At 43.7% G+C, this 22,283-nt stretch overlaps 1 protein-coding gene across 2 annotated transcripts; it reads right to left on the reverse strand.

Moving 5' to 3' along the window:
- Window positions 1-12,939: 12,939 nt before the first annotated feature.
- LOC307026238 (uncharacterized protein) lies at window positions 12,940-21,181 on the reverse strand. 2 transcript variants are annotated; one of them, XR_013804362.1, is made up of 7 exons: window positions 20,778-21,181; window positions 19,598-19,831; window positions 18,610-19,235; window positions 18,004-18,322; window positions 17,494-17,548; window positions 16,993-17,146; window positions 12,940-13,158 (listed from the first exon to the last, which is right to left on the reverse strand). XR_013804362.1 is itself a non-coding variant. In XM_079661473.1 (6 exons), exons 2-6 carry the CDS (start codon window positions 18,618-18,620, stop codon window positions 13,032-13,034), a joined length of 666 nt encoding a protein of 221 aa, XP_079517599.1. In that variant the 5' UTR covers window positions 18,621-19,235; window positions 19,598-20,289; the 3' UTR covers window positions 12,942-13,031. The 2 variants fall into 2 exon arrangements, 1 of the variants encoding a protein (XP_079517599.1); XM_079661473.1 differs by lacking the exon at window positions 20,778-21,181 and having other exon boundaries at window positions 12,942-13,158; window positions 19,598-20,289.
- Window positions 21,182-22,283: the final 1,102 nt, after the last annotated feature.

Genomic DNA, 22,283 nt, shown 5'->3' on the forward strand with positions numbered 1-22,283 from the left:
GGTAGCTAATTCCCCTACCGTCCAAACCTGCAATTAAGGATTTCTTTGGCCATTTAAGAGCACGAGAACGGCTATTTATTTCCAGTATAAACCCAAGTGACTGGTATTGTGTGTGAGATATTGACCCATTACAACTCGTGCAACGTACTGAACTTACATATATATCTAACAAACCTCTTTAAGAGCTCCTACTGACTAAAAAAGTCAAATAAATTCACTGCAAAGACTGGACCTATAACCTTGTGCAGAGTGTAACCTTTTAAGGGGCGAGAGATACATACAGTAGTTGTGTTTCCATTAAAAAGTTGCACCTGTTTGGACTCAAATCAAAATAGAAAATGAAACTGTGTGATTTTCCAGACTACCGAATGCAAAAGTGTTTCAAAGTATGCAACAAGGCTACATCATTAATCAAGCTGCAGAAACCCAACCCATGATAGCAATTCTTTAATGAATAATTTCTCTCTCTTCGTCATGTGTTCCTTTGGTGTTGTTATACGTTAAAGCATTTGGATGGAGGTTGAAATGGTGTTTCAGTGGCAGGAGAATCACAGTTAACACTATTAAAGTAACAGCGTGTACAATATCACTTTTATTCCTCTGCCTGTTTTATGGTTTCAGATATATTGTTTTGTTCCTGCTGGTAACCGGACAAACATATCCCAAAAGATCTTTCAAAAAGTTACTCTGGGGCATTTCAATATAGAAAGGTTTTAAGATGTCATTGAAATACGATGCTGGTGCGTGGGAATAAGGGAAATTCATCAATCATACGTTCACTAGCCTTTTTAATGTAACGTAGTCACATCAGTGCATAGCTATTGCAAAGTTACTATCGATGATATGGCTTTTGATGGTACTAAACAAACGTAATGTCTTTTTCTGTTGGAGCACAACTACTAGAAGACCGTGAGGAAATGCATACAACATTGTCCTTACTATTTATGGCCTTTCAAGTCTTCTTAAATACTTATTTTTGTAAATGAAGGACGCATTAAGAGCAGGGTAGGCTTTAAGGCGGGGCTAAATCGTGATTGACAGTTCGCTACAACAAGGTTTTACGGCGTGGGTATTGTCCGTCTTTTTTTACATTTTAAGTTACATTTTAGTCACCTTATAAATGTCTTGTTTAGGGTTCAGTTGTACTTTGCCCCCTCCCCCCCCCTCCCCCCTCTCTCTCGTGTCACTTCTGGTATTGAAAAAGCAAACACAAAGGCCTCGTAACTTTGACATCGAATGGTTTAGGGTGTTTCACCTCTCTGATACTCAGGGGTTTCCTTTGCCAAAAGAGAAAGACTCACAATAAACCAAGTGAAATAAACTCAAAGCATTATTGCTCAACAGTACATTTCAGTAGGATCAGCAACTCTAGGCAAGTGTTGTTAATGAAAGGCATTCTGGGAAGATTGTAGGAAACAACGACAGACTAAAGTATGCTTCTTCAAAAGCTGATGATTTACACCTTCAGAGAATCCTCCTTTCAAGTCATAAAAACACTGAGCCTCATTCAGCTGCATCTCAGCACTCATACATCACTGTTACGGTACGTCCACAGAGCAGCTTTAAAAAAAATCTTCCAACGCTTCTCTGCCCATTGACTTTGAATGGGGATGACGTCACTTTGCCTCGCTTTTCGCCGAACTGCATTGTGGGGAAGCAAAGCGAAGATTTCCAGGATTTTCAGGATTCAAAAGTGGAGCAATGTTCAACTTTTGAAGCTGAGCTGGAAGCGTCAGCCAATCAAATCCCGTTTATGCAAATCTGACAGTTCAAGCGCTATCCAATCAAACCGTGTGCAAGCTGGGAGAGCCAGACCGCAGTTCATTTCCTCATATTCCAAACGAGAAATTACGGTAGCAAATCACCCGGTTCTTTACGACCAGAACTATTTACCGGGATACAAGCTGGAGGAACCAGGCATGGAGGGAGGTGGCAGAGACAGTGGGTGAAACTGATAGGTTTTTGCCTGCTTGGGGAGTTTATATATATATATATATATTGCTCGCATAAAATCCCCGGGTTTTTTGCTTTGTATGTCGGGGGCGGGAGATTCATGTGATTGGTTGTTGGTCGCAAAAAATCCCCAAGCTCTCAGACATGCCCAGCTCCAAGATTTTCTCAAAGCTGCTGTGTGGACGTACCGTTACTCCTCCTCCACCTCTCCCTCCTCCTCCTCTTCCTCCTCTAATCTTCCACATATCCACCCCAACCCATCCTCCATTCCTCCCTCTCTCCACGTGAATCTCCAGTTCTCAGGAGTCTACGTTTCTCTGGCCCTGACCCTCAAACACTCACACACCGACCTCGCACACACACACACACACACACACACACACACACACACACACACACACACACACACACACACACACACACACCATGGAGTGGGCTTCTGGGAGGCTTCAGTGCACGTCTCCGTCTCACCTCAGCAGTATTTAGTCCTTGGTCGGTTGATTAAGACGCTGTGAGGATGACTTTGATGAAGGACGTTACATGATCAGTATTAAGATTCAAATGTTCACATGTCCACTAATTATGTAAAACAGCTCAAACATCACAGCGGAGACGTGAGGTGTGTGTTTGTTTCACGCCCTCTGCAGTGACTTTATTCCGAGAGACGTACCTGCCCTCCTCTGATGTTATTTTTATTTGCATTCAGTGAATAATGCATGAAGAAAATCACGACCAAAAGTTACTTCACAGCGCTTTTCATGTCCCAAACATACTTGACAATAGCTTAGCAGTGGGTAGCTCAGACGGGAAACAGATTTGCAGCGCAGACAGAGAAGCTGGAAATAAAAACAGATTGTGGCAGTTGACAGGTGGAATAAAAAAAGAGTGGAGTTTCCTTGATGTGGAAAAGCCTCAGAAGAACCCAGATCAAAGTTTTCCAGCTACTTTTAATATTTATCCAAGAAAATCACATGCGAAAAACATCAGTAGTTGTTTTTACCACTTTAATTTGAACTGTTTATTTTGATGAAAGCCCAACAAAAGCTGCCTGATTTTAAACAGTGTTCATTAATGGTGGTTCTTTTCAACATGCCACTTAGAGGAGGAGGGGGGGGGGGGGGGGGGGGTCCCATTAAATAGATTTTAATTATACGTTTTTAACATCAGAGGAATGTGCTTTGTCTGGAGAAGTGTTGTTAGACATCACATTTATTTGTGGGTTGAAGCATTCGTCCATCGCCATCTTTTTTTTACCCCCGCCCTAAAGCACATCTTTTCTGTGTGTTTGACTGTCGATGGGAAGCTCATTTACTAAATGGGCTTCATGCTGTAGGCTTTTGAAGAAGACGACCATAAATGTATTAAATCAATTCACAAGAAGGGAATGTTCTCATAGACTTCTATACAATTGCGTTTGTTTATGAGACATAATGCAGTTTACTGGATTGGCTTCACTTTTGCCCGCTCAGTTAAATAATTTGTTGTCCTTCGACTTTTACAGGAAACACTATGAATTCACAAAATAAAGTAGGAAATCAATCCTAAAGACACTTTATTTCTGAGTGAGGGTCGGAGTAAAACTTCATAACATTTACATTTTGCCCTCATTAGACCCATTCTATCCAAACCTTGAGAATTAATTATCGGGCCCTGCTACCAACTATATCTCATTGATTTCCTATCCTCTCCCTGAAACGATATAAATTATATCACTCAAGCATAATGCCGGCGCACACAGCTCTCAGCAGACTGGATTCCCCATGCATATTTTAGGAGTGTGTGCATGCAGGAGAGGAGGAGGTGTGTATGTCAAAGCATTACTATACTTGTGGGGACCTAAATCTGTTTACAGAGTCACGTGTGGGGACTCGCCTCCCTTATGGGGACATAATGGAGATCCCCAAGAGAGGAATCATTAATTTCAGGGTGAAGACTTGGCTAGGGTTAGGGTTAGGCATGTGTTGGTTATGGTTAGGATAAGTCTCCAGGAAATGCATGTAGTGTGTGTGTGTGTGTGTGTGTGTGTGTGTGTGTGTGTGTGTGTGTGTGTGTGTGTGTGTGTGTGTGTGTGTGTGTGTGTGTGTGTGTGTGAGAGAGAGCCAGATCGATTGTTGTGTTTGTCTGCGGTTCAGTTTCTGCCACGATAACATATCTCAAAACAGACGGCTAAGGTTTTCACTTTCAGGAAACAGAAACAATGGATGATGTGCAAAAAATATAGTGAGATTTTTCTGTATCTTCCTGTGAGGAGGAACATGCTAATTGTAATAAAGAACATGTGTTTGGATCTGTGACAGCTACACCTCGGTTTGACTCCTCGCTGTGTTTCCTGTTTCTCTCTCGCTCACTGATTTCCATTTCAAGTCGCCGGTGATATTCCCTCGTCCCCCGCAGGATTGTCATCAACTGTCATCAACGGCAGCGGACCTTGAACCAGATACAAGATGAGGGATTTATCTGCCTTGCTCAAGCGTGTGTGTGTGGCACCAAGACTGAGAGTGTGTGTGTGTGTGTGTGTGTGTGTGTGTGTGTGTGTGTGTGTGTGTGTGTGTGTGTGTGTGTGTGTGTGTGTGTGTGTGTGTGTGTGTCTGAGGCCTACCAGGAGACCTCGGGTATAGCCAGCGCACCGTGTCTTAAATCTTTACCCGAGTGTCATCTAGTGTTCCCACAGACAGCTCCAGCAGCTGGTAGTTACAGAGTGTGTGTGGAGTTACAGTGTGTGTGTGTGTGTGTGTGTGTGTGTGTGTGTGGAGTTACAGGAGTGTGTGTGGATGGAAACATGCACTTCATGCTTCATCGCCAACACTGTCCTTCCTCAACTGCTCCACATTGTTATTTCTCATGTACCAAGCTTTCAGTTACTTCTGCAGGAAACTTTGGTTATCATGGCCAACCAGAGAGTTTTTAAATAAAGCATGTTGGTCAGCGGCCTTTCAATCCAATGATACTCAGCTTACCAATCTGATATGAGTTGAGGACATTTAGAGCTGCCTTTAGTGGCTGAAGTTATAATCATAGGAGCACAGAAGGAAGTTAGGGGACATGGTGCAAAAAAGCAGGACTTGCACTCAAGAGAAAGCTGATTGTGTCCCTTGAGAAAAAAACATCGTATTAAGTTTGAAGCAAACTTAAGTTCACCTAACACAACATAATTTACTTGCACCACATATGCAACACATTTAACTTATGCAACAAATGCACATTTCTGAACCCATGTTTTTTCAACCTCAACCTAACCAAGAAATGTTTGATTGATTGTTTTCCATATATTCATATAATGCATTGGTTTGCAGACACTTCTTTCAGTGGTCCAACATGTCATATAAACATCTGCGTTATGTAACAGTTTGATCTATTATACTCTGCATCCTCCTCAGACTTCTTCAGAGACAATCTCTTAAAGCTTCCTTTTCTTAAATGATCACTGGCAGCTTGCTTTAGGAAGTCACATGATTAGTTAATGAGAGATCACCTGTTTGTAGGAGTGTCATTAGATAAACCTGTGAAAAGCCCATTTTCTGTTAAGCCAGTATGGGGTCAACACCTACAGCAAACTACAATAACTCACCCGAGAAGAAAAAAGGCCCAATAGCCGCGTTCACACCGCAGCACTTTTCCCACTTTAGTTCCGATATAGTTCCGAAATGTCGCGTTCACACCAAAAAGAGCCGGAACTAAAATTAGTTCATGAGAACCTTTTTACCCCCTTTTCCATCTGTGCTAGAGAGCAGGGACTCTCATGCGGCTCTCTTGTGAAAAAGAGCTATATTTCTGATTGGCTGGGCGGATTGCAAACCACGCCCCGTAAAACTCAAAAAAAGTGTTGTGAAGCCACCATTTTTATTAGCATTAGCATTAGCATTAGCCCAGCGCAGAAACGCAGAGAGACTAACTTATGGCAACACAAAATAAAACATGGAAGCGGTGGAGATGAGGAGGTGTCGGCGTTCTGGTGATTTACTCAGAAGGCTTCAGTAGAAGCTGCTGGGAGTCCCAGCAGCTTCTACTGGAGCCAGTCCCCAACTCCGGGGACTTCCGGCCGGGGATTTTGGGCTGCAGTATACGCCGTGAAGTTGTTTGCAGCCTGCCAATAAACCAAAGGCAGAAGAAGAATAAGTGACGTCAGCGGCTTCATTTGCCTAATCCACCCCCAGGGATTTATTCCGGTGTGAACGCGATCTGTATTTAGTTCATCAGAACCAAAGAGTTCTGATGAACTAAGTTCTGATGAACCTTTGTGGGAAAAGTACTGCGGTGTGAATGCGCCTATTGTGACAAATATACATACAACCTAATCACTTGATAGATACTTGCTTCTAGAAACCACACACTTAGTCATATTGAGATCACATGTGTGTAGTGGGAAAGGGAGGGACAGAAGCTGGAGTAAACTATGGTTCCTATCAGCTGAAAAATAACTCTAAAAATACTTTTTACAATCTCTGCCAAACCTGGGTCTGAAACATGAAAAAAAGGCCAAATGTAATCAATAATACTTACGATTCAAAGTACTTGTTTGCGAAATATTCACAACCTTTAACCGGAGACACTGGTGCAGAATCATAGTAATCCCCTAATTAGTTAAATTGAGATCACCTGTCTCTAACCAAGGGGCTGCATTGATGTGAAATGGGAAGAACCAGCAAAAATAGAGGGTAACTATCAGCAGAAAACTAGTTTTACTGCTGAAAACACGATTTAAACAAGGCCCATGAGGAAACGTACGTATAATTCAAAATTATTATGTGCATCGTACACCCTTTAACAGCAGACACCCATAGATCACCACAGGTGCAAAAACCTACTCTACAATCCACATAATGAGTTCAATTGAGATCACCTGTGTGTAATAAAGGGGTTTCACTTAATCAACACCTTGAAGGGTGAGAACCTGCAGCAACGAGGGAAACTATCAGCAGCAAAGTCACTTATAAATACTGTTTACAAAGACTGCCACAACTGCAATGTAAAAATACTGAGGAAAAAATCTGAATTTGGCAATTAAAGCTGAGGCTAAAGTTTGAGGTGGCGTCCTGGAGCTGAGGTCTTGTGTGTGTGTGTGTGTGTGTGTGTGTGTGTGTGTGTGTGTGTGTGTGTGTGTGTGTGTGTGTGTGTGTGTGTGTGTGTGTGTGTGTGTGTGTGTGTGTGTGTGTGTGTGTGTTGCACAGCTGAGGGTGTGGATGGTGACAGGTCAGCTCATTAGAAGCTGCCGGGCGATATGATGCTGTGCATGTCATCCAGCCTGTGGCCCCCACTCAGGCACACATGCATACACACACACACACACACACACACACACACACACACACACACACACACACACACACACACACACACACACACACACACACACACAGAACATTTCTGCATGCATGAGTGTGTGTATGACACATATGTATTTACTTTGTATTAAGTATGGTGGCCATAAAGACCTGTGACCTTTTCAGCTGATGCTCATGTGCCGTAAAGTATTAAACCTAAATGTTTAAAGGACTGTGAGCTGCAAGGTTGTGACTCTTTTTTGAATAAAAACGTTTTTAGAAGATAAAACAAAATGATCGTAAAGAACATCATGTGATCAACACTCAAGTATGGAAGTGAAACAAAAATGATTCTCCTGTCAACCATCATTAAGCAAAGCAGGAAATTAACCACCAAACAATTCCTCAAGAGTTATTAAAAAAGCCAAGAACTTGTCTGAGAACATTTTCATATTTCTCTATCCGGGCGTGTTACTGACATCTCAAATGGCTTGATTTAAAACAAATTTAAAAAGTCAAGTGGAGTGAATATTATCCTGCCATAAGTGCTGGGCTGACCTTCTTGAAGGAGTCCGCTGTATTAATAGTAAATGTAAAAGTATCCGGGATAACCATAAGCCGGCGTGACCTTCAGCGACGCTGTGTCACCACGACGACCCCCCCCACCCCCACCCCCACACACACACACACACACACACACACACACACACACACACACACACACACACACACACACACACACACCTGACCTCGCTGGGTTACGAGGTTTCGTCACAACCCGACACCTCGCCGTGACACAGTCTGACACCTCGCCCCGAGCATGAGCATACTGTAGAAACAGATGGAAGACACACACACACACACACACACACACACACACACACACACACACACACACACACACACACACACACACACACACACACACACACACACACACACACACACACACACACACACACACACACACACACACACACACACACACACACATGTATATTGCTATCTGAATGTAAGTGCTATCCTCTCTATGCTATGTCAAGCGTTATTGGTACTTTTTATCAAGCTTTATTTGATCAAATATCTGGTCATTTGAGATTTATTTTAGTCGAAGATAACTTAATTATAAGTAGAGATTAAGTCAAAGAAATGTGTCGACATCTTAGTGTTGTTAGTCATTGGATTATGTTGAACATTTAGTATGCATGCAACAAGTGTCAGATTAACACTATCAGGAGGACTGAAGTTAACAATGACAACAACAGAGCTAAAAAACACATGGTAATCTATAGATTAATAGATCAACCAAATAAACGTCCAAAACAGCCTGGTTAGGTAAAAATATTTTGATTTGGATTAATATAAGTGGCTTTACTTACGTATGGAAGTTGATTGATGAATACATGTATTCTGGTTTCACACGGGACCTCTTAGTTTAAAATCTGACGGATCCACATATCTGAAACCAACCAATACTTCCTTCTTCACAACTAAGCAGAATGTTGACATACTCTTTCTGAGGGATAAATACATTGAAGTGCACTATTTTTCATAGGTTTAGCTACATCACTGAATGAGACCAGGCAAATATGGGCAGCTCCACAAAATTGCTCCATTGAAAAAAAACTAAAACGGGGGTTACGTATTGTAACAGCCCGCCCACACAGCGGCGTGCGTTGTCGCTTGCCGGCGGGCGTGTCTGAAACTCGACCAGCAACCAATCACATGAATCTCCCGCCCCTGACACACAAGCAGCGGTTTGATTGGCTAGAGCTTGTACTGGCATATGATTCAATTGGCTGACGCTTCTGCCGAGGCGTCAAAAGTTGAACATTGCTCAACCATTGCAGCGAGCCACGCCAGCAACGCTCCACGTCGCTTCCCACGATGCAGTTTGGCGAAAAGTGACGTCACCCCATTCAAAGTGAATGGTGAAGCGTCAATGCACGCCGCTGTGTGGATGGGCTGTAACCCTAGTTATATAAGCACAAGCTCCGCCCTCTACTGGACTCTATGGGTACTACTCTCAACCATGCTATGCAAGCATTCACCTACTGAGATACATAAACGTAGCCGGCCAATCGGGGCGGGCCTACCTGAATGCGCTCGTAGGCCCACAGTATATAAGGCGGCCACGCCTCCTGACTGTCAACTTACACCCTCTTCAGCGAGCGGCATAGGAAAGACAGGGCCCCCAGTCAGAGGGCTCCGCCTGTGCTTATATAACTAGGACTACAATACGTGATCCCCCGTTATATCTTACACAGGCTCCGCCCTCTACTGGACTCTATGGGTACAGTGGGTGGAGCCCTGATGGATAAACGCCCTGTCGTTCAACGACATCAACCCATCACACTGCCCCTGACCGGCCTTTGGTTAACAGCCACTGCACCCCAACTTCCTCTCATCCGGTTGAGACCGTGGAGAAGTCAGGGCCGCAGCTTACTTGGCAGGTAGAGCACTAAGGGGGGGTCAGACCCACAGCCCCCCCCCCCAGTACTGTGCCCCAGCAAGCACAGATGATGAGAAGGAGCCAGAGATAAAACCTTATGAAGGGGCCTGGCGTAGACCAAGACGCCGCCGTGCATATGTCCTCCACACTCACGCCGTTGAACAAGGCTGTTGATACAGCCATACCACGTGTAGAGTGTGCATGGACCCCAGTGGGGAAGGCTCTCCCCGCCTGTCCATAGGCATGTGAAACACACTCGCAGAACCATCCTCTCAGGCGTTTCTTGGACAGAGCTTTACCGGCCACACCATCCCCAAAGCACACAAACAGCTGTTCAGTGCGCCTAATGGAAGCCGTGCGCCCTACATAACATGCCAGCGCACGCACCGGACAGAGGAGGTGCAATTTAGCCTCCCTGTCCCCAACATGGGGTGGAAGACTAAAGCCGTCTAACTGTATAGGCCTCGACCTGAACAAACTCCTTCTTGGGACCAAAGGAGGGGTTCGGTCTGAGTGTCGCAATCTAAAGGCAACTCGGGTGCTTCTACAGAGCGGTCAGCTCGCACACTCTCTTGGCCGAAGTCAAGGCCAGCAGCAAAGCTGTTTTCAATGATAGTGCCTTCAGGGAGGAGAGCTCCAGACGCTCAAATGGTTCTGTGACCAGAGCCTCGAGCACCCAGGAGCCGGGTTGTAACAGGTGGGGGCTCGTTGCTTTGGACCTGGGAAGCGTGTGCAAACTGGATGTCCGTTGTGGGGATTTCGCGCAGCTGCTGTTGTCACTGTGTGCGGCTGGTTGTTTGGGAGTAGCGTTACGGGGGTGAGTGTTTTGCAGTTCTAATGCACGGAGATGTGTGGCAGCGAGTACGAGCACAGTATCGTTAGTTACCGTGGTATCTGTCCCTGTTAGATCTAGTACGGTCTTCCTTGGAGGTCGTAGGGGGGGCTGTTAGTGCGGTGTGAAAGTGGTTAGAGCTATTAGCTCGGGAGCACGCCGAGGCTGCGGGTGGAGTAGCCGGTTTGCTGGTCGCTTCGCCGAGTTTACGGTATTTAGTGCATAAGTACCCGCCATAACTAGCACCTGAAGACTAGCGGGGAGTTTAGCTAGTTTCTGTAGGCAGTTAGAGGGACGGGCCGCGGTAGCGTGTAGGCTGTGTAGTAGCGTGAGCGTGCACTCAGTGTTGTAGGATGGAGAGTGTGGTCGGGTTTGTGAGAGCGCCTACAGAGGAGCTACTGGAGGGCTTCTCACGTGAGCAGCTGATCTGTGTTGCTGAACATTTCCGCTTGGATGTTGGGGATAAGAGGATGAAGGAAAACATAAGAGGGATTGTTGGAGCAAATCTGTTCGAGGTAGGTGTTTTCAAAGGGGGAAAAATTACTGTTGATTCTGGCAGAGACAGTGTCAACGTGTCTGGCTGCCGTGATACAGACCTGACGTTTGAACAGAGAGAGAGACTGTTAATGTTGCAGGTAGAACTTAAAAGGCTTGAGTTAGAGGAGCGGAGGTTGGGTTTACCTGCTAGGGCTGCAGGTCAGGCCTATCATTTCCCTGGTAGAGCTACTCCATTTGACGTTGCCGGTAATCTGCGGGTTGTGCCTCAGTTTAATGAACGAGATCCAGATACATTTTTCTCCTTGTTTGAGCGTGTGGCTGAGAGCAGAGAGTGGTCAGAGGCTAAGAGCACCTTATTGCTGCAGTGTGTGCTAACAGGTAGGGCCCAGGAAGCTTATTCTGCTTTAACGGTGGCGGACAGCAAAGTGTATGTGATGGTTAAAACTGCTGTGTTGAAGGCGTACGAGTTGGTCCCTGAGGCATATCGACAGAGGTTCAGGTCCTGGGAGATGACTGACAGGCAGACACATGTGGAGTTTGCCAGGGATCTGGTTACCTCTTTTGGTAGGTGGTGTAACTCTTTGAAAGTGGATACGTATGTCGCATTATGTGAGTTGATGGTGTTGGAGCAATTTAAAAATGCTGTGCCCAACCACATTGCGGTTTACATCAGCGAGCGTAAGGTGAAAACTGCTGCAGAGGCTGCTGCTCTGGCAGATGATTATTTGCTAACGCACAGTGGCGGTCGCGACGTCAGGGTCCAGGATAAAGCTGGTATGTATCGTGCAGGAGGTAGATGGGAAGAGAACGCTAATCCGCACTGAAGTGAGCGTGAGAAGCGAGGTCAGCCACAGGGTGATTCTGAATTTTGTCCTTTCTGCAGGGAGAGAGGGCACTGGAAGGTTGACTGTCCAAAAGCTAAGGCTAGCAGGGGGAACCATGTAGGCCAGGTTCACTCTGCTGCTTGTGCTGTATCTGTGGTGCCGTTACCTGTCATCTCTCCCTGTCAGCAGATGAATGAGCCATGCGGGTGGGAGGACCCACTGTTTTCTGCATTTGTGTCAACCGGATACGTGTCATTGGTGGGAAGTGATATCAGCGTGCCGGTAAAGATTTTGAGAGACACTGCATCGTATGACTCATACATTCTGAGCTCTGTGTTACCGTTTTCGGACAAATCTGGAACTGGGGATTTTGTCCGGATGCGAGGTATGGGAATGAATGTTGTGCCTGTTCCTCTGCATTCTGTTGTGCTTAACTCAGGTCTGGTGCAGGGTGAGGTCGCCATGGGGGTCCGTCCTGTAATGCCAATTGGTGGTGTGGATGTTATCCTGGGTAACGGCCTGGCTGGCAGCCGCATGTGGGCTGAGGGTCCACCGCCTACACTGTAAAAAAAAAATCCGTTGAAAAACGGACAAAGTGCTGGTAATTTGCTGCCAGGACATTGTCCGTTATTCTACAGACACTTCCGTCAACCCTTTAACGGATATTTCTGTAGATTTACAAGACTTTGTCTGTACCATATACGGACACTTCTGTCAACCTTATAACGGATATTTCTGTAGATTAACAAGACTTTGTCCGTAATATTTACGGACACTTCTGTTAATCCTAATACGGACAATTCCGTATTTTAACAGTCCTTAGTATGTACTATTTACAGACACTTCCGTTAATCCCAATATCTTTTTTTTTAAATCTTGGGATAAAAAATATATATATATCCTAATCCTAAATAAATAACAATCATTACACTTTCAAGCAAACTGAATAAAGCACAATATATAGAAATTGAACAAAATGTATACCATTTTTTCCATAAAAGTGCATTTATTTCCTTTTTGCTAATGTATAAAGTGCATTTAATGATGAAATGAAAAAACTGAACTTTTCTCCCACTGCTGTTGCACCCTACTGGCTCACCTGTCAGTGAGGAAGGAGGAGTAAACTTTTTTTTTTTTTAAGTGTGTGTGTGATGGTATGTTCAGTCCAAAAGTCCAGTCCAAAAAGTTCGGTTTTGAGCTTTGAGGAAAGCTCACATGTGCCAGTCAAATTCCTTCAGCTCAGTCACGAGCTTCGACAGTTTTGGAGGAATGTGATGCTGTTTCTTCCCCTTCATCTCAGCCTTGGACCCTCGGTCAGGATTCATTCCAAAGAAAACTCTAAGGAAACAGAAATATGTTTAGCTGCACATGCAACTAAATGAATGAAACTGAACTAAAGAGTAACATGCAGACAAAGCTGAGATACTACTTGTAGTGTGGCTCTACAGGAGTGGAGCCGTCTAAAATAGCATACATTTGTTTTCTCCACCATGCCCGTGTGTGTGTTTCCATCTACAGCTAATGTTGCAAAATACTACTACTACAATAACACTTTGCTCCTGTAAGCTGAGCAACTCAGACAACGTGCTGTTAAAGTCTGCTCATCACCAACATACTATACTGGAAATCTCAGCATAACCCGTGCACCTGTGACTTGTGTGGATATACTGTACGTGCAATGAACGATCTCAGGGCACCGTTAACTCAGTGCATGAGTAGCACAGCTAGTAGTAGTCGCTAGTAGTCACGAGTGCTGAAAGAAGTTGTGACGATTGATAACAAACTTTTAATCTGAAATGTATGTCTAAAATTAATGAACAATGAGTAATGGTCTATTTTGTGACAAAAAAATATATAATTTACATGAGCCGTCAAAAATGGCCGGCGAGTCTGTTGTAAACAGTCCTGTCCGGGAAGATTGTTTCAATGACAGTGGGACCTCTTTCTGGTCCCTCTGAACCCGTTCTGGATCACCACTCCTCGGTGGTGGTAATAGGTTTGCATTTGAGAATACAAACATTATGCACCTTTACAATATGAATTAACAAAACTATTATTTTGTGCTGACAAACTAGGCTATATAGTGTATTTAGTGACTTTTCCTGTCATAATCACCACTGTGACATAGCCTACAGCAGCCTACTGTAGCAGCCTCTATATTTTATATGTAAAATGTCTTGGTATTTGCTACATTTATCGTGGAGTTGTGTGTTTGTTAAACATACATATACAATTTAGAGGTGACAGTGTGCGGTGTTATAGTTTGTTAAAGGCACAAGTGAAAATTTGACAGGAAGAGTTACTAAATCCACAATGGTTTTGGTTATTGGCTACATACTATAGGTCAGGCATCCTCAAAGTCCGGACTCCGGTCCGGATCCGGACCGAACGACAACTGTCTCTGGACTCTGAGCGAAAATATACTTTTCATATGTATTATCTGTTATTTTTGAGACAACGCAACGAGTCAAAATTCTCCGTTGTGTACAAACAGCGCTCTATCTGTCTGTCTGTCTGTGTGTGTCTGTGTGTGTCTGTCAACGCATTGGTCCAATCACATTCAGCATCCCATCAGCGTTTTTTCCCCCCCACCAACAGTCTGCGAATCAGAGGCACAGTAGGGCGGGTCTTCACGGAATGCGGGTGGGAAAAATGTGTGTTTAAAAAAAAATAAGTCAGAGCGAGAGTTAACAGCTCATCTAGTTGCATCTGTACTGTAGCTAGCAGCCTAGTTTCACCTACCTGGGACCCCGGGGCGGCATGGCGTGGCAACTGCCACCCTAAAAATAGGCCTTGCCACCCCAGTTGGCAGCTTTGTTTTGAAAGAAAAGTTGCGGCTCATCAGACATTTATGAGAGAACATCTCTAATGTCCGAGTGCAAGTGAATGCAGCACAAGACACACGTCTTGTAACGCACGTCAACCCATGGCGCGAGCGTTGAAATATGATTGGCGGCGATTTCATTTGAACGGTACGGCGCAAAACGAGAAGCATTCGGACCATAGACTGATTCGGACCCAAGTACTGAAGGAATGAGGTATTTGCGGTCTACAATGACAGAGAAGAGACTGTCAAGTTTGGCTGTACTCAGCATTGAATCAAAACGCACTAAAGCTTTGGATCTTACTAATTTTGTGAGGCGTTTTGCTGAACAAAATGGTAATCGCCGCATTCAGCTGTAATAGACATGATGCTCTGTTCACGGGATGAGCATACAAAACTGTTAAGATGATGACCTTACGTGTTTTTTCTTTGTGGGGGTCTGCCCCCAAAAAACCGTTCTAAGTCCTGAGAAAGTCAAATAAGACGGTGTGTAAAACTACACTGCCCAGTCAAAAAAAAGTGACCACTAGGCCAGTAGGTAAGGACTTTCCACTCGATAATAACTGAAGTATAAAATAATGCATGACTGAAGTGATGGAGATCATGTTTGAAGGCAAACAAAAAGAGGAAATAACAGGTCAAATAAAGCAAATCCCCCTCTCAGATTCCACAGCAACCAGAAGATCATACATACTGGCTGGTGATTTGATTAATCAGCTTTGTGATGGAATACAAAATGCACAGTGCATTTCCTTAGCTGTGGATGAGTCCACTGGCACCACTGACAATGCTCAGTTGCTGGTGTTTGTGAGTTTTTATGATGAGGCAAAGGGGGAGTTCGTTGAAGATGTGTTGGGCCTGACGAACCTCAGTGGACACACAAGGGGGCAAGACATTTATAAAGCAATGATGGGAATGCTGGATGAAAGAGGGTGCGGCTGCCTTTATTCATAACTGTGCAGCTCTGCGACTCTGAGGGATCAAGCACAGACGCAATAACAATGAAAACTGCTGCATACAGATTATTTTTGTTTTTGCAACCTCGTGTTAAGAATCTTGTTGCAATTTTTTTAAATGTTGAATGACCGTAATAATCGGACCTTTGTCTTATTAAAAACTTTTTTTTGGACCTTTAACATTTGTATTTGAGTACCCCTGCTATAGGTGGATCATGTTTGTTTGTATTCTCATAATGCAGACCAATCCACATAATCACAATAGGCGAGTTGTGATCCAGTGCACAAAGACGGAGGTCCAGATTTCATTGCAGCAGCTTTACAGGCAACCAAGGTAAAGAGGGTTGATTTATTTGCATCGATTATGATTGTACACAGTCTATATACATTTTAGTCACAAAATAGATAACATAGTTGCTCAATTTTGATTTCACACATACAACCACTGCATTAAAACTGCATCTAAATTTGCTACTTTCAATATCGCAGTCTACTTGTCAGATTTCAGTCAATCTTAAGTGTGACACAACCACTAAGCTCATCTGCAACAAGAGCACAGGCGTCAAACGTTGAGTGGAGTGGTAACTGTGACACTCGGTGCAAATGTACACGTTACACAACAAGTATTAACATTGGGGCATGAATCCTGGTATGGATTTTGTTATATTAGTCACAAAAGCAGCTCACATAGAATAGCCTAAATGTGTGTCTTTGGTTAAAGAGATAGCTCAGAGATAGTTGTTAGGAATATTGTACATGTTTTCCCAATCACCCAGTGTCAGAGCCTAATAAATGCCAAATGCCTTAGGACAGACCTTTTCTATGTACTTGGTGTAGTCTGAAGTTATATGAAAGAGCATGGGCCTTCAACAGGAAGCTGCAAAATGTGCTGCCTGTGTTATAGGAACATTTATTAAGTATTGAGGGTTTAAGTGATTATATGTTTGATAATACACATTAACATGAAACAAACAATAGAAAAGATCATGTGTAAGCAAACAAACTTTACACAACACTGGTGATAGTGCTGTCAAACAGGTCTATGAACTCTATGAAAAAGTTGAATCTGCAATACAATTTTAGGCAGTATTTGGGTCCCTGGTTCATCTCTCTCAGCTAAGGGGTCCTTGGACTGAACAACATTGAAGACCCCTGTCAAAGAGCAATGAATATCTTGGCTCGATTGTAGAGTGTCAATGGGATCAAAACATATAATATATATTATATTTAATAATCATGATCCCATAAGCATCCTGGAATTGAGCACAACTATGCTAGTAATCTAAGGGACGATGAGTGGATACCTTTTTACATGCTTTGTCTGGTGGGAAGCCCTCAGTCTCAGAATTTGAATACCCCAGCTTATACATTTCAAAACAATGAGCTGCTTACCTTTGCATGAATTCCAGGGTAAGAGACATCTCCTTTGGATATTCAATGTTGCAGACATAAAACAAGCAGAAAGCATAGCTCAGGGCCACAATGGGGGAGGTGATGTGGTCATTCACAACTTCCTGATCAACAGCAATCTGGAATAGATGGTCACCTTAAACATAGATCACAAAAACAATATGTATTAGTAATTTAAAAAAATAATAACGTACACACGTGCCAAATCTTCCATACTCAGCCCAAACACAGGTTATGGTAAGAACAAGCAACAAATACTTTGAAAAGGTATTCTGCATTTAGTTTGTCAGACTTTACATACAAGTGTACTTAAATTTAAAGATTTTGGCCCTAATCAACATAGTTCTGAGCACCATTTACAAAACAAAATCAACCAACTCTATACCTTTTCATCACAACAAATCGTCTCATCAGTAAACCTAAGAACAAATGGAGAACATATCTCCAAGCTTGCTGGGATGCAAAAATGATTCAACTACAAACCTCTGATTAGGATGCATGGGGTACAGGGGAGGCTGAGTTCAGCATCTGCGGAGTACTGTTTTCGGAAAATAAAACAACAAAGATACACATATGAATGTGTTGATTTTATGTTTCCAATGTACGCAAACACACAGTCAGGCAGGCAAATAGACCATCTGCCAGCGTCTGTATCAGAGGCAACCATAGACAATAATGTTAATAGTAGTTATAAAAAAATATTGTTTACACAAACATAATCGATTAATGTTAAGATCAGAATCCTTTTCGGTCAGGGGGGGAAAGTCTGTCCTTACAAGACCTTGTTCTATTAGGGGACAGCATTTGGTCCTCCAAGACAGAGGAGCTCTGCCGGGATGGAAGTGTATAATTGTATGAGGGATTTTCTCCTGGTCGGGAAAATAAATCAAGGATTTTACTGATTTCCTTTTATCTTCGTTTCCAGGAGAGATGGTTTACCAATTTCGATATTATCAGCAGCGCAAAGTGGGGGTTAAAATCCATAAAATGTACCTCATTTTTGCAGAAAAGGTGATCAGGGTTTTCCTTGAAGTATCTCACAATGCCACAGATCAGCTGTACTGGACCTTCACCCATCTTCATCCCTTTGGTGTCAAGGAAGTTGTTGATGCCCGGTTCTTTTTTGGAAAGCTCCTGTGCCAGCTTGTTTTGTAACGAAAAGCCAAGGAGTCTAGATGCATGATCAAACAGGTGAGCAGCTTCAAAAAGAAATGGCCACTCTTCCTTTAGGACCTTTACATTGGTTCCGTCGTTGATGGTTTCACGCTGGATGGGATATGTTTCAGCCATCAGTTTTCGAAACAGATGACTCCTAAAGATATGAGGCAACAGTTAATCAAACTAATAAATTCAATCAATAATAAAACAAATGATCAATATAAATACAGATAAATCAATTTCGGGTGAAAATAGCTGATATACAAGCGCACAACGAGTCCCATTGTGAACTTGTAGATCAGTTATTTTTTGTTAGTTATACAAAACCAATTTGAATTGATATACCAAAAATAAATCAAACTCAAATATTAGCCTCTCAATTACTCAATCAAAAAGTAATCCATACATACACAAGAACATAATGGATGGTTGGAGCCCTACCTGAGGATCATGGGTTTTGAAGGCACTTTTCAATTCATTTCGTTTTGACAGCAGTTCTGCTCTACTCTCAGTTCCCTTGACAGCAACATCCCACTCCACACATCCATAACGATCGGAATTTCTTGACTTTTTCTTCCGCTGAACTTCACCCTCTCCACCCTCTGCTCGCCTCTTTCCTGGGGTTGATGTTCTCTTAATATTTTCAACTCTGTTTTCTAGCTGGGTAAAGAGAGGACCACAACCATCTTTTGCAAACGGCATATTTCCAAAAGGCTCTGTCTGTTTGAAAGACAGAGGATATTGTCCTACAATGTTCTTGGCGATTTCCATCAGCTTGGATCTACCAGGTCTTCCAGGGTGTTTATGGAGGTAATCATCAACAACGATCCGAACCATCTGTAGTCTTTCTTTCGACTTTACCCATTTCTTTTCACCCAACACATCCATGAGCTTTGAGGGCATTTTGTGCCATGGTATGGAATATGGCTCACAGGATGGGGAGTGGGCAGATGGGGTATGGGCAGGTGGTGCTTCAGGTGGTGTTGGGGACAGATCATCACTCTGTGGCAGAGGTGTAGATGTAGGGCCAGGGCCAGGGCTTCTGAACTGTGGTGCAGCTTGTGAATCTATGGATGACATACCCCATAAATTAACCACATCACCAATGCTACTAATTAATTAATACACTGGTTTTCAATGTCCGTTGGAGACCACCAGGGGTACAAATGGACCCTTAAGGGTCTGTGAATTTGTACAGACAGTATACAGGGTTGGGCAATATATTGATATATCATATGAGATTATTGAATAGGATTTTGGGTATCATATTGTGATACCTGTTGTGTTTTCCTGATTTTAAAGAATGAACTGAACTTACCCAACTGTTAACATTACATAGTCATAAATACATAATGGTGATATTTGATTTTGTCGGTGTTGTCCACCCCTCAGTACTGTGCAGATTAGGGTTACAAATAAAAAAACTTACCTCCTTGGAAAGCCTTAACGAGTCTTCTGCACTGAATGAGTGGCAGAGTGTCCTGAATGTCCGGGGCATCCACAAGGATCAGGTCATCTTCACATTGAACTCCTAATTCCACCAGTCTAGCCATGAGTGCATCCATCTTATCACTACTGAGCGATGGTATGGCTTTCTTAACCACATCTTTCACAAGCTCCATGTTGGCATGTGTTTAAGAGGAATGAGCAACCTCGCACCTCTCTGGTAAGAAGAAAGTGGATAATAATCATTAAGTTTGTCCAGATTTTGGCAGCTGTATTGACCGCAGTGTTTGGGGGGAAAACACTGTGCCAATGGAAGCTAACGGGAAGCTAACGTTAGCCCGCGTCCTTTTGCAATACTACTTTTAATCCAGATGTAACCACAACATAACACACACACCTTCAAATGTCAACGAAGCCTATCGAATATATATTAGTCGATATGATACTATTATAGCTGTATTGACCGCAGTGTTTGGGCGGAAAACACTGTACCAATGGAAGCTAACGGGAAGCTAACGTTAGCCCGCGGCCTTTTGCAATACTACTTTTAATCCAAATGTAACCACAACATAACACACACACACCTTCAAATGTCAACGAAGCCTATCGAATATATATTAGTCGATATGATACTATTATAGCTGTATTGACCGCAGTGTTTGGGGGGAAAACACTGTACCAATGGAAGCTAACATTAGCCCGCTGCCTTTTACAATACTACTTTTAATCCAAATGTAACCACAACATAACACACACACCTTCAAATGTCAACAAAGCCTATCGAATATATATTAGTCGATATGATACTATTATAGCTGTATTGACCGCGGTGTTTGGGGGGAAAACACTGTGCCAATGGAAGCTAACGTTAGCCAGGTTGGAAAGATACTAATAAAACAACAACACACAAACCTGCGAAAATAAACTAACCATAAATACAAACTTTACCTATCAATTCAATGAACTGGCCAACTTTTGCACGGGGGGATACTGCTTAAGGACTATATTCTAACTGGGGCCAGTTAGAAGAGAGTTACCTGCCAGACGTACACGTAATAAAACAAATATTTAACATTAACACAAATGTTATGTTTACCATAAATGTCCTTTTTGATTAAGAAATGAGGTTCCATTCCCAAATTAAACACAATGAACCAACCTACCGAGCAGACTTTCAGGTTCACTTTCAGTGCGGGATTCCTGTAATGGCGGCCACAGATATTTTTTACCGTGCAAAAGCACCCACAATGCAATGCGCAACCAGTGTTGCCAGATTCTGTGAGGGACACAAACAAGCCACAAGGTCTAGAGAAAATAAGCCCAAAAGAAGTGAAGTGGGCCACATGAGCACTTTAAACCTATACAGCAACTATTAGAAAATAGCAGATCACAACGTGCCGCGACGCGACGCGTTGTGAGCTTGTAGACCTGCTATTTTCAAATAAAATCTTGGGGGAAACTTATAATAAGCAGACCTGGCAACGCTGTTTTCAACGGCAAAAGTAATGTAAAAGTCGATTACAGTACTTAAACAGTAACATTTTACACCACATTGGCCATCATTTTACGGATTTTTCTTAGAGTGTACCATGAAGCCATCTTCACCAACTGTGATTGTTAAGGCAGAGGAGAAACACAAGTGCTCTCCTGCAGTGTTTGTGGCTTGCTCTGTGACCCGGGCTGTGAGCCGTGCACAGGAGGAATCTGAGCAGGGTGAAGAGGTCAGTGCGAGGGATTCTGTGGTTATTCCTGACTGGTTGTTGTCGGTATCCCGCAGTGAGTTGGTGATGGAGCAGAAAGCGGATGTCTCCCTCAGTCCGTTTTTTGAGGCGGTTCTCTCCACCAAGGGTTGAAATGGTGTCACCAGGGGTTGCCAGCTGCAAGGGGGATTGCTGGTCAGAAAGTGGTGGTCCCGTGGGAAAGGCTTCGTTGGTGGGCCAGTGTATCAGATTGTGGGTCCTTTCAGGTTTCGTGAGGAGGTACTCAGAAAAGCGCATGGGCAGTCGGGATATCTGGGTGTCCGTAAAACATGTGGTTACCTGTTGCGGTATTTATTTTGGCCTGGCTTGAGGAGAGATGTGTCTTGGCATGTTGGATCATGTCACGCGTGTCAGACGGGTGGGGCAGTTCGGCAGCGACCTGGGGGTCAGGTCTTTGGTTTGTTGCCGGGGGCTAGGTTGCGGTTTCTGGAGGGACATTCCGGGTTCTTCCAGGTGCTGGGTCAAGGGACTGGCCGGAGTGGTCTTCTTTCCACGCCGGAATATCAGAAAAGAGCTCCTAGCTATTTGGGTACTTAACGGTGTTCCTAGGGGAACTCCTTTCTTATGGGGGGGAGTGTGACGACCCCTCCACACCACGTGGGGTGCCGTCTGGTTGTGTGTGTGTTTTGTGTGTGATTGCAGGTTCCAGCTGCAGCTGTCTGACGAGCTGCACCTGGGGAAAGGATATAGGAGGAGCCCAGCGGTTACGTCTCTCTCACTCCTTTGGGCACTGACCCCGGGCCAGCTTCAGGGACCTGTCCGTTACATTGTTTATAAGAGAAATAAACAATTGTTATATTTCTTACCCTTCGTCTCACCTCCCTGCTTTTTGTTGCAGCCCAGGAGCCGGGTTGTAACAGGTGGGGGCATCTTGCGGAAGAGCAATGAGCGACACGCCCAACACACCCG

Source organism: Notothenia rossii (genome assembly GCF_949606895.1).
Source record: "Notothenia rossii genome assembly, chromosome: 12".
NCBI classification, from domain to species: Eukaryota; Metazoa; Chordata; class Actinopteri; order Perciformes; family Nototheniidae; genus Notothenia; species Notothenia rossii.

What these genes read in the sequence shown, in the direction of transcription:
- LOC307026238 (XM_079661473.1), bottom strand. An exon ending in ACCTTTTCTGCAAAAATGAG is followed by an intron (nt 17,549 to 18,003) that starts GTACATTTTATG and finishes TTCCGAAAACAG; the next exon opens with TACTCCGCAGATGCTGAACT. An exon ending in CCCATGCATCCTAATCAGAG is followed by an intron (nt 17,147 to 17,493) that starts GTTTGTAGTTGA and finishes TCTATGTTTAAG; the next exon opens with GTGACCATCTATTCCAGATT.